Source organism: Astyanax mexicanus, chromosome 18 (genome assembly GCF_023375975.1).
Source record: "Astyanax mexicanus isolate ESR-SI-001 chromosome 18, AstMex3_surface, whole genome shotgun sequence".
NCBI lineage: Eukaryota > Metazoa > Chordata > Actinopteri > Characiformes > Acestrorhamphidae > Astyanax > Astyanax mexicanus.
Window position 1 is genome coordinate 7,370,859 of NC_064425.1, and position 13,134 is coordinate 7,383,992.

General features: G+C 38.6%; 1 protein-coding gene across 1 annotated transcript in view; it reads right to left on the bottom strand.

Moving 5' to 3' along the window:
* LOC103036794 (mitogen-activated protein kinase kinase kinase kinase 5-like) overlaps positions 1 to 13,134 on the bottom strand; it is a 51,739-nt gene that overhangs the window by 3,313 nt on the left and 35,292 nt on the right. The window contains exons 19-30 of the mRNA XM_022669255.2: positions 12,559 to 12,724; positions 12,374 to 12,474; positions 11,183 to 11,224; positions 10,382 to 10,460; positions 10,174 to 10,250; positions 9,241 to 9,301; positions 7,823 to 7,925; positions 6,311 to 6,369; positions 3,786 to 3,889; positions 1,999 to 2,176; positions 399 to 467; positions 210 to 302 (exon numbers count right to left, since the gene is read on the bottom strand). Of these exons, the coding sequence (XP_022524976.2) occupies positions 210 to 302; positions 399 to 467; positions 1,999 to 2,176; positions 3,786 to 3,889; positions 6,311 to 6,369; positions 7,823 to 7,925; positions 9,241 to 9,301; positions 10,174 to 10,250; positions 10,382 to 10,460; positions 11,183 to 11,224; positions 12,374 to 12,474; positions 12,559 to 12,724 (1,132 nt within the window). The remainder of the gene's footprint in view (positions 1 to 209; positions 303 to 398; positions 468 to 1,998; positions 2,177 to 3,785; positions 3,890 to 6,310; positions 6,370 to 7,822; positions 7,926 to 9,240; positions 9,302 to 10,173; positions 10,251 to 10,381; positions 10,461 to 11,182; positions 11,225 to 12,373; positions 12,475 to 12,558; positions 12,725 to 13,134) is intronic.

The following is a 13,134-nucleotide window of genomic DNA, read 5'->3' on the forward strand; positions in this document are numbered from 1 at the left end:
ACAGTTTGTTTGATCTGAAAAATTACAAATAAAATCATTATAATATAATCATTATGGGGGGAGGAGCTAAAGGCTAGACTGTTACTAAATTAGTGAAAGTAAAAAATGATTTCTATCCATATAGGATGAAAATTAATGTGTTTATGTTTGAATAATTTTGTAATATAAATCCAGTGTAATCCCTTAATGCTTTTACGGTGATGACTTACCTACTGACTCCACGTCTAAAGGAAAGCTGATCTCCATGTGCAGTTTCTTGTGACTCTTTATCGCCCCCTCGAGGTTCACCATGTGTACTGTGTCTGTTCAAACAAAGTACAAAACAGTGTTTCTAATAAAGTGTCCAGTAAGAGGAAGCACAATGTACAAAGTGGTCACTACAAATATGTTCTACTTACTCTCAATGAGAACAAGGAGTGTGTTGCTGTCCAACTGATTAAGCTGAACTTTCTCTGCACTTTGAGCCTCTGAAACACACACACACACACACACACACACAAACAATTCATCATTTAACATGTCTGTTCCTTATACATGTTTGTAAATATTCCCAGAGACCCAGATCACTTCAGTCATGTTTTAGAACTGTATATACATGTTATTAGAGTTTCATTCTGATGGATGCATGAATTAATGAACCCAGTTAAAAAAATAAGACAAAATAACATACTTGGTCATTCATTTATTGTCAAAAATAATCCAATATTACATACTTTTGAAAGTCAAAAGTATGTGAACATTTGCTTTCAGTATCTGGTGTGACACCCCACCCTCCAGCCCCTAAATGTTTCCGCTTGGAGGAATTTTAGCTCATTCTTCCATACAGAACAGCTTCATCTCTTGGATGTTGGTGGGTTTCCTTTTATTAACTGCTTGCTTCAGCTTCTTCCACAACATTTCCACTGGATCAAGACTTTGACTTGACCATTCCAAAACATATACTATATCCTTCTTAAACCATTTTTGATCAAATGGATTGGGCGTCTTAGGGTTATTGTCTTGCTGCATGACCCACCTTCTCTTGAGATTCAGTTCATGGACAGATATGATTAATATGATTCAGAATTACTTGTTCCATCAATGAAAGCTGGCCCAGATGCAGCAAAACAGACCTAAACCACGATACTACCACCAGAGATGGGTTAGAGTTCTTATGCTCGAATTAAGTATTCTCCTTCCTCCGAACATAAACCTTTTAATTATAACCAAAATGTTATATTTTGATCTCATCCTTCCACAAAACCTTCTTCCAATAGCCTTGTGGCTTGTTCACGTGATTTTTTGCAAACTGCAGACGAGCAGCAATGTTCTTTTTGGAGGTTAGTGCTTTTTCCTTGCAATCCATCCATGCACACCATTTTTGTTCAGTGTTCTTCTGATGGCAGACTCATGAATATTCATATTAGCCAATGTGATGAGGCCTTCAGTTGCTAAGAAGTTGCCCTGGGGTCCTTTGACCTTCTCAACTATTACACGACTTGCTCTTTGAGTGATCTTTGTTGGTTGACCACTCCTGGGGAGGGTAACAAATGTCTTGAATTTCTTCCATTTGTACACGTTAATCTGTCTGATCATCTCTAGAGATGGTTTTGTAACATTTTTCCAGCCTGATGAGCATCAACGAATCTCCCTTGTTCATGCCATGATATACTTCCACAAACGTGTGTGAATAGCAGACTTTGAGACATCCCTGTTCTTTAAATAAAACAGGCTCGACCCACTCACACCTGATCTTCCCATTGATTAAAAACACCTGACTCTAATTTCATATTTAAACTGACTGCAAATCCTAAAGGTTCACATACTTTACTATGTAATATTGGATCATTTTAGAACTACTGATGATGTTTTAGGTCATATTTATGCAGAATTATAGAATATTTCTTAAGGATTCACAAACTTCCAAGCAACACTGTAGATACTTTATTGATAATAAAAGTTTAGGAAATTAATATTAATGATATTAGAGCTTCACAGTAGTTTGCTATTATTATTTACCCAGACCAGTGTTGGTAAACCAGGATGTGTTGGAGTTGAGGTTGATGTTCTCCATGTGAACAGGCTGTGAGGGGCTCTGGCCCCTGTTAACTCCGATACACACCATCGGGTACTCCTGCTCTGGCACCACCACCATCTCAAACACTCGCAATGGGTTGGGAAGTGGAAAATCAAAGTGCTGTTGGTTAGGACAAAAGAGATCTGGTCAGGAAGCGGTGTTAGCGTGCTAGCTCTCTACTTTAAGCAACATCATTGTTACTTTAGTCCATGTTTCTAAATAACAGTGACTCATAAAGTGTCAGAAACCACATGAACAAGTCTATTAAATCTATCACTGAAGCCCTGCACATGGTTTATGGACAGTTTGTGAGGATATAGGCTCGCATTAAGCTGTGTTCGATTTCTTGTTGAAACAAGTTTGAGTTGTCTGTAGGTGGTGAAGTAAACAGAGGTCATATGGGGGAGGAGAGGATAAAATGAATAGAGAAGTCAGTGTGTGGTGAGACTTGGTGGGTGATAAGGGCTAAAACGGGTGACAAGGTACAAATGTGTTGCCACTTTTGAGCTCCTGGTTCAAGAAGTTTCCAGGGCAACCACAACCAATCATTTCAGAAAAACGATAAGTTCAGATAATGAGTCTCTAAACCACCAGAATAAGCTGGAGAGCAACCGTTGCTATGCTCATGCACTCATCAATGGTCAATCAGTATGAAGGAAAATGTGATCTTAGTGATTCAGGGTGTGGCATACAGTGGCTTGCAAAAGTATTCATATTCATTAACTTTTTCACATTTTGTCACCTTACGACCACAAACTTAAAATTGTATTTTATTGAGGTTTTATGTGATAGACCTACACAAAGCAGCAAGGCCAAGTGGTTTAACTTTGGTTCCATCTGACTACAGCATCTTCTTCCACATGTTTACTGTGTCCTCTACAAACAGCACTTCTTATGTCTTTCTTTCACAATGCTTTTTTTATTGCCACTCTTCCATAAAGGCCAGATTTGTGGAGTGCACATCTTATAGTTTTTCTGTTAACTAATTAAGTCAATTGATTGCACTGGATTTTATTTAGCGGTTTCAGAGTAAAGGGGGCTGAATAAGTTTGCAAATCATACTTTTTATTTTATTATAATTTAGAAATTATTTTTCTTCCACTTCACAATCATGTGCTTCTTTGTGTTGGTCACTTTAAATCTCAATAGAATACATTCAGTTAGTGACTGTAATGTGATAGAATTTGAATAAGTTCAATGGGTATGAATACTTTTGCAAGCCACAGTAATACCACAAAGGATCTCTATTTTAAAGAACATTTCTTCAGAGTGTATTATAATCTATTTCAAATACAAATGCTGGAAACCAGTATTCAGAGCTTCGACACTGGTGCTCTCATGTGGGATCAGCTCACAATGACCCACATATTAGTGAGCTGTAGGGTTAAAAGGTAATGAGTGCCCATGTGAGCGTGGATGTGCGTAGGAGGTGTAAGACATTTAAGGCGTAAATAAGACACTGGTCAAAAGAACAAAGCACAAAAATGTCAAGGTTTCAAGGTGTCAAATATGTCCTATGTTCCTAAAGTTGCAGATATGTTTTGGATCCATCTAGGCTAAAATTTTGGTGCAAATTAAGATATTTAAAATCATCTTTTGAACCGTTCTTTTCAACAACATCACACATCCAATGCAGCAATTCATTAACTCACAAGTCAAGTCATTTAGTATGATAGGATGTGTAAGGGGGTGGGAGTCTATTGAAGCTAAAAGCGGAAATGCTACTGACCTTTATCAGCATGAACTTGTGCATGGGCTCATACCACTGCAGGAGAACCACACTGGACTCCAGCGCGCCGCACAGGAACACACAGCCACTCTGAACATTGTTGGCTAGAAGAAGTAAGAGAATTATGATTAATCAGAGAGAGAAAGAGAGAGATATTTGATAGAAAAGCATATTTCCTCTCAGTCAATCAGCCAAGTCAATCAGCCAAGAGACTTACATGAGCTTCGAGGATAAGTTGGCTAACAAAAAATATATATCTTTAACCCTATAAACTCACAAATTAGCAGGGTGCACATTTTATAGCCATGCTTACATACACAAGTCCAAGTTAATCGATAAAAGCAAGTTTTACAGTGTCAGAAACCACATAAGCAAGTCTATTAGAGATTGTTCAACACATTGCTAAATTGCGGTTTGCTTGTGGAGCTAGTTGTTGAGGTATAAGCTTTCATTTCTTAAGCAGATATCTATAAAGCTAAGACAGCTAACAAATATTGTAACTTTTTACTCGTTTCAACCCCAGGTCATGACATTGCTGCTGTCTTGTGTACGTTTGCTTGTTTTGGCAGTATGTAGTTCTGTGGTTGATCACCAGGGCAGCACTTACTGGAAATTGTTTTTGTTTGTTGTTTTGGTTTATGTTCACCCCCTGAAGCCTCCATGATTTCTCCATTGAGTTTCAAAAAACTCATATTGGTTCTTACAGTCATACAGTGTCCGGTGTTTGTTACAACCTAACCCTGGTTGCAAATTATTCGAAACAACACTTTACAGATAAGCATGACACATTCATGTGTCCAACACAAGACCTGTGGTCCAAATCAAGTTTCACTAGCTCCAGAATTCCAGAACTAGGCTTGCGCTAAAGGGGCAATTGGGTTCATTTAGATTTCTTTAATTTGTGGTTGAATAATTTCAGTAAATGCTACTAGAGGTTCAATAAGGATCCTTTCGCCTTTTAAAACATCTCAGTTCCTCTAAGGGCTCTGACAAAGAACCAGAAAATGTGTTTGAAAAGGAGGAACAGGTTCTACAATATGCAAAACAACAGGAAGTTTCTGAAAAAAAGAAAAATACATAAATATAACAGGCTGTGAATAAAACCTGGGGGGAGGGCAGTTGGCATAACCTTTCTTTCCCCTTTTGTGTAGTTTTGATTTCAGTGTTGGACAAAAATAAATACACACTAGTCACATCTGAACCAAATGCAGCAGTAGTCAGAAGCAGGAGATTCTCTAACAATAAATCTGTGCTTTGATTGGACACTCCAGACAGTGTTTTTATATGTATTTAGTGTATTACACAGTGTATGGCTCTGAAGCAATGACATTAGTGGCTCTGTTTTAGTAATATACTGTATATCACCCACATATTGTGGGTTTGATACCCAAGACTATGTAAATGATGCTCTTGCAAAGACAGTGATGGCTCAGTGGTAAGGGTTAGGGCACATGAATGTTGATCACAGTGTTGTGGGCTTGATACCCAGGTCTACTGAAGGCTATTGTTGCTATGACAGTACTTGCTCAGCAGTAATGATTAGCGGACTATGGTTTCTTAGTAAAATTGGAGTGTCCAATATTTCTGGGCAATTTAGAGTATGAAATTTAGCTAATTTCCATGTTTTTGGACTGTGGGAGGAAACAGGGATCCCCAGAGCAAACTAAAGTAGACACCAGGAGTGGAAACTCCACCCAGATAGGGACTTGAACCCAAGACCCTAGTACATGAATGTGGTGAATGTGCTAACTTCTAAGCCACTGTGCTGCCCAAAATCACTGATGCAGCAGGGGTAATGGGCACTGGGTACTGGGGTATTCATTACCAAGTTGCAGCTCTGCTGCGTACATCTCCTCAAATATGTACAAAAGAAATAATAAAATTGCTGCTTTATACACTGACAGTCTGTATACTGATTAAAATATTGCAAAGCTAGTGATAGGGGGAGTCCTAATGAGTGGTTTGGGTAATTGGCCGTGTAAATTGGGGAGAAAATGGGGGGAAAAAAATAAAATAAAAAAAAATAAATATTGCAAAGCAGGTTTACTCACCCTACACTGTGAAATATCTTCTAGGCCTAGGACTTAACATTATTGGACGGTTATATAGATACAAAGTACCAGTCAAAAGTTTGGACACACACAAATTTAGTGATTTCTCATTATTTTAAAATGTTCTGCATTGTAGATTAATACTAAAGGCACCAGGCACCAAATAGAGCACCAGACCATCAGCAACAAGGTTGTGGGTTCGATACCCAGGCTTGGCAGGTCGCCACTGTTGGTCCTAAAGCAAGGCCCTTAACCCTCACTGTTCCCCAGGCACATGTTCTCACAAAATCATTGTGTGTGTCTTCTGAGTGTACTCACTAGTGTGTATGTATGTGTATGTGTGTGTTCAATGCATGAATGGGTTACTGTGGTTGGTTTCAACTCAGACATTGTTTAGAAACGCCCTGTTGGTTGCTTATTGTGTTGCAAACTAAGTACTAGAAATTCAGTTTTTTTTTAGTTTTTTTTTCTCACCGACAGCGCAGGCTCTGCATCCTTTGGTCTCAGGAATCTTGGTAGAGATTGCAAATTTCCTGTAAAAAAAAAAAAAAGAAGACAAAGAGGTGAATAATATAAACTAGCTGAGTTTGTGTAGTTGAGAGTTTGTGCAAGCAAGTAAATACGTGTAGGTGTGTATTACTGTAAATATATATGAGTGCCTGACCAAGTGTGTGGGTGTACATTAGTGTTAGTGTTTGTGTGTGCAGTAGTTTGCACTTGCAAGATGTGTTATGGTTGTATGTAGGTCACCTCAATGTAGGTGAGGCTGAAGTTCCAGTGACAGCACTGGAGACTGCGTGTGGTTTCTCTTCTTTTGCAGTCTACGCAGAATAACCTGCCTGCTTCTACTGCACTACATGTACATTGGGGTCACACCTAGTAAGCCAGTAAGCTCTTTCTGAATGAGTGGAAACACTATACATACAGCGTGCTCTGTAATCTCCATCATGCCTCCATCATGCTAATAGGAACAACACAGTTATTCTGATACTGTAATACACTACAGGAAGCATAGAGGGTGCTCTATAATGCTTTATAATGTTCATATGTCCATTCTGACAGACTTTAATTCACTACCTTCAAAAAGTTCAATTTTTATCACATCAGTCCACAGAATATTTTTCTAGAGTTGTGGGTTCCTTCAAGATGTTTGTTGGCAAATGTGAAAAATACATATGTTCTTTTTGGTCAGCAGTGTTTTTAGCCTTGAAATTCGCCCATAGATAATGTTTTTTACCTAGTCTCTTTCCTATTATTGAATCATTAACACTGATCTTAACTGTGACGGGTGAGGCCTGTATTTCTTTAGATCTTGTTCTAGGTTCTTTTGGTACCTCATGGATGAGTTCTCCATACCCCTTTGGAGTAATTTTGGTAGGCTGGTCACTCCTGGGAAGGTTCACCAATGATTCATGTTTTCTCCTTTTTTTAAATAATAGCTCTCATTGTGGTTCTCTGGAGTCCCAAAGCTTTAAAAATGACTTTGTGACCTTTTTCAGACGGATAGATGTCAATGACTTTGCTTCTCATCTGTTCTTAAATGTATTTAGGTTCACAATGTGTTGTATTTTAAGATATCCTGCATCATGTTGTCAGACAGGTTCTATTTAAGTGATTTCTTGATTCTTAAGGTCTGTTTGATAATCTAAAAATGTCATTATGACAAAAAAGCAAAGGGGCAAATCATTTTTCATGGGAGTGTATACTTTACAAGGTTCATATTAAACTGCACACCATTCTGCTGGTTATTCTCTATAATCTTCTTATCGTCTCTATTATCCTCTTTCTGACAATCTGTAACACACTATAAGAAGCGCAGGGGGCGATCTATAATGTTCTATAATGTTCATACATCCCACACAGTAATTTCAACAAACTGTAATACACGATATGAAGCATATGGGGTGCTTTATAATGTTCTATAATGTTCATATGACCTACACATTCATTAGGGTGGACTGATGAATGAGACACAGAGGCAGTTACCTGGGCAACAGTCGATGTGTTGGCAAGGCAACAATGCGATGCTCCTTTCGAGCCTGGTCATACAGCTCCTTTAGCGAATGTGAATGTAGTTGGGAGGATTTTCCTGAAACACACACACACACACACAGTGGAGAGAATAGAGGGTTAGATGTTGAAAACTGGCCTTCACAATGAAAACATACATATTAACACATAAACTGAGATGTAACTTTGCCCTGTGTTAGATGGTAACTGAACAGTCAGTTCTTGTTGTGGAGATGTTGAATGTGGCAAAATTAGAGCATTAAGACCTGAGCCATTTTGTCAAGGGTCAAATTGTTATTTCCAGACAAATGGAGAGTCAATGCATTTCCCAAACAGGAAGTTCCCTGTTTTAAGAAAGCTCTAGATCAGCAGTGGTGAGTACCTGATGATGGCGGTCAGTGGAGGGACAGACTACAAACCAACAACAGGTTGTTGATCACCCATGCATCCTTAAACTTCACAATGATGTAAGATTGTGGCCTAATCCAAAAAGCCCTGTGATGGGGTGTCATTCCCAATTTGAAATTCCTAGAACACCTAGAGGTAGATTCCCAGACAAGGATTAATCCTAACCATAGACTATTTTCCTTTCAATGGAAAATCTTCATTGAAAGTGCTGTATAGACCAAGACTAGGGTTTTCACTACAGCAATATTTTGTCCGGTTTAAACGGACTCTAATTGGTTTGCACTCTTGGTGTGGTTTAAATGGACAGGTGTGAGAACAGTAATCATACTCAGGTTCGGACCAAAAAGCACACTCGTGAGAGGAGGTGGTACCTGTCCGGCCCAGGTGGTCTCAGTCAGGTGGTCTGGAGTTAGTCCCTAACCCTTATCTTGCGCAAGAATAAAATACAGTACTGCATTTTCCCCAATATTTACAGTATTTCCCCCAATATTCTTGCTGACTCAATGTACTGTTGCTCAGACCTTTGTTAAGGGGTTTTGCTTACAGTTCTTGATTAAAAAATAGGCATTCGAACTTTGGTTGGATATTTTCAGCATCGTCATGTTTTCAGTCACACTTTCTTTTTTGCTCTAATACACACCCCCTCTCGCATGTTTGTGGTCATGTGATGCTCTTTAAATATTTGCCAAATTTTCCATATCTTTTTGTGGGTCTAGTTTTACTCTGTGGTTTATTCTGGTTTAATCAGTGGTACAGATAGCTCTGTGATACTTTTTTTTAAGTGGAGTGGTGTGTGTTTTCTTGGTTTTTCTGCCTCTGACTGTGCTTAGCCACTTTGTTTATTCTTCTGATGAGGTTTGAGGTTAATTAATACTTTGATATCGGTCTCAGTCTTCCACATGTTTCTTTCGAGTTCAGTTTAAGCATAACACATGGTAGTAGTTAACATTACCAAGTATGATAAGGTATGTAAACTTCTGCCTTACCTGATATAGACATTAAGACGTTACTGATGGTGTATACCCACGTACACTTCCCAGGAAATAGCTTAAGTAAAGAAAAAGAGAGAAAAACACTTAAGTTAAGAACAAACATCTTCAAATTAATGCCTGACAGCTTTAAAGCTTTATTTACAAAAACTACTGAATAGACTTTAGGGCTTCAATGAAAAACTAATAAAACATCAAAATTAGGTACTACTGGAACAGCTTCAAAGCTCAAAAAAGGACTCCTGAAATACTTACAACTCCTATCTAATTAGGAACTATTAAAACAATATCCTTTAATGTTCTATTGAAATAATTAAAGCTGCAATCATTAAAGTAATGAAATATTTAACTAAATAAAGTAACTACTCAAAAACACATAAATCTGTAAGCTCCATTAGTTTCCATTAAAGCTGTCAGATGAAGAAGTACTGAAACAGCTTTAGAGCTTCAATCAGGAACTACTCAGATATTAAAAGTTCCCATCAGGACATTGTAAAATGCTTAAAGCTTCAGTAACTTCTGACACAAAAAAAGCCTAAATCATGAGCTACTGAAACAGCTTTAACGCTCTAGTCAAAAAACACTGAAATGCTTTAAGTTGCAATTATAACACTCCAATTATAAACTCTATCAAAAACTACTGGAACACTTAATGCTTCAATCAGGAGCCACTGATACTTTTAAAACTTGAACCACTAACTACTGAAATTAAAGCTGTAAAACTGCAAACTGCTGAACCACCACTGAAGCTCCAATAAGATCCAGGCAGATCGATAACTACTGAAACAGCTTTAAAGCTTAATTTAAAAAGTGTTTGAACATATATAAGCTTCAATCAACCACTGAAATGCTGAGCCAGTTGTTGACTACTGAAAAGCTTGCAGCTTTGGTATTGAGAGAGACTTAAGGTCATGTATTTGAATTTCTCACCAGTTCAATAGTGGCTTCTGAGCTGTTTAGATTTAATGTAAAAATTCCTTCATCAGCCCCCAGGATCAGATGGTGATCTAGATTAAAAGAGAGAGAAAGAGATGTGTAAATAGATGTGACTCAGCTTTGTTATATAAATGACAGCAGGGTGAGATAGATTAGGAGAAGTCTACAGCGCTATTAGCATTTTAGGTGTGAAATGCTTTACCTTTGGTGGTGGGGTGGTCCCACGTCGTGGAGCAGTTGATTTTTAAAGGACAACCGTGAAAAACTTTTTTAAAGAATATCTGACGAAGCGAAAATGAGAGAGTTAGTCAGCTGTTACTGTTAGTAATTGTATGAGAGAAAGGAAAAAGTAACATTGGTGACACAACCATGCCATAATCCATGCTATAAACATTCATATCTGATAACAAACTCTGCCACAAGTTACCATCACCAGTTAGGAGACACTGTAACAGACTATGTCCACTAATAGTAACAGTGTCATCTTGCCATAAAATCTCAGAGCACCATGCATCTTGAAGTAGGCTGTGTCAGTGTGTCTTTGCTATCATAATGACAGGAAAAGTACTATTTGTGCTACTTAAACTTAACAAAGTCTTGTACTAATTCTCTTATTTAATAGTAGGTCTATTTTGGGTGTAACATGAAATAAACCAATCAGCCTGTCACTTGCAATTCCCTTTCAGGGGCAAGTGTGCTCTGACTTTGGCGGATAGCTATTTTAACGGTGCAGCTACCTGCACGTGTCTAGCACTTCTCAGCAGAGGATACTGATTTGCTTGTTCACACTGTGAAGGTGCACCAGCAGCTCATTTACAGGAACAGCAATGTTATTTTATTTTGTATTCTGTTTATTGTTGATGTAAAATTGGTTTATACACTGCTACGTACCTGTGTTTTCTGTTGCCAAGATAGCAATAGATTCTAATAAAACAGCCTTGTTACTATTAATGTTAATGAACTGAACAGAGGAGTAATAAAACAAGCAAAAAACAATTCATACCGGTTGTTTCTTCTGTAGTGGACTTGGACATTCTGGAGGGTCCTGCCAGAGAGGAAGATAACCATCAAAACTATGACTGGTTCTGTTACAGATCAATTACTACACACTGACCATGATGGAATGATCAGGAAGTATAGTAGGGATATCTAATAAAGTGTCCAGTAAGTACAATTATGATAGTAAAGTGACCAGTGGCCATAAAGTGGCCAGTGAGTGGAACTATGAGATAGTTGGTGTTCCTAAAAATTGACCAGTGACTGAAACTATGAAATAGCCAGTGTTGTGCCAGTTCACAGCTTTTCTGAACTAGTTCAAGTTCAGTTCATACATGCTCAAAGTGAACAGTTCACGTTCAAAGTTCACAATTTTACTTCTGAACTAGTTCAAAGTTCAGTTCATTTTACTTTTTTCGTGAGATATTCAAATGAGTACTTTTTTCACACTGCAAGCTAGAAATCACTATATGTTCTTTGAAACTGCTCATTGTAGACATTTGCTCATGACACTGCAATTGTGGGTTTCTTACCAGGTGATGAAAATGTTCATAAGGAGAATAGGTGTCTGTCTCCGTGCCATCACTTCCACTAGCCATTTTTTTTTTAAATTGCAGCGCTTTCTCTCACTCCCGTCATTGGTCTCTCTCTCTCTCTCTCTCTCTCTCTCTATCTCTCTCTTTGTATCTCTCTCTCTCTGTATCTCTCTGTCTATCTCTCTCTCTCTGTATCTCTCTCTGTATCTCTCTCTCTCTCTTTCTCTCTCTGTATCTCTCTCTGTCTCTCTCTCTCTCTCTCTCTCTCTCTCTCTCATCCCCGCCCTCCAGCCCTCGCGCACCGCGCTCCAGTCCTTTGCGATTCATCACAGGTAACGTTGTGCGGAAGCCAGTATGTTATTAACTAGCTAACGTTCATTTACAGTGATGTCTGCCATTCATGACACATAATGTGAACTAATTCACGTTCAAGTTCTTTATTAAAAACGTGTTGCGTTCAGTTCAACGTTCACGAAAAAATGGGCGTGTTCAATGAACGCGTTCTTTTGAACTCGTTCACGCACAACACTGGAGATAGTAAGTGTTTCTAATAAAGTGGGCAGTGAGTGGAACTATGAGATAGTAGGTGTTTCTAATAAAGTGGTCAGTGAGTAGATTTTTTGTGATAGTAGGTATAGGGTATTAAAATGTAAAAGCAGTACCTTAGCAGGTGGTCTTCGCCTCCTGTCTTTTTTGGGTGGTAATTCAGGAGGCGTCTGTTGATCCACAGGATCTGACCTAAAGCCTGAAAACGTGGAGGGGTCTGCAAGAACACACACACTTAGTATTCTGCATATCTTAAAGTTATATGTATGTGTGTGTGTATGAATGGGTGTGTGTTGCTCACCGGAGTTGACGCTCCGTACGGACCGTGGCCTTGGTACAGGCCGAGGGCGTGTGTGTGTTCCACTAGATGTTCTGAGCAGTGGTTGGGGTGGAGCGTAGAGACACAGACCTCTACTCCGATCATCTTCTCCAGCCATGCTCTCCTCTGAACTGCTGCGCATTTTAGGCTATACACACATATCCAAACACACATATTCATTAAAACATGTTGTGATGCTCATTACTATCTTACACCCCACTAACAGTCTATTTTCAGTCCTTTGGCCTGTGTTGTTTAAATAGCAACAGTGCTTGTGAATATATCTGTGCTGATGGGTGTGGTGGTCTGGAAATAAGGTGTGTTCAGGTAAATTTTTGGCATATTGCTATCTTGGCAACAGAAACACTGACTGAATACAACTTAGACAGACATTAACAGTCAGAAGTTCCTTGCTACACTCCCACTTGTTAAGCACAAATGAACACACAGCAATACAAACCCAACTTTTATATCAACAATAAAAATAATACAGAATAAAATTACATTGCTATTTACGTAAATAACCTGCTCACGCACCTTCACAGCGTGAACGAGCAG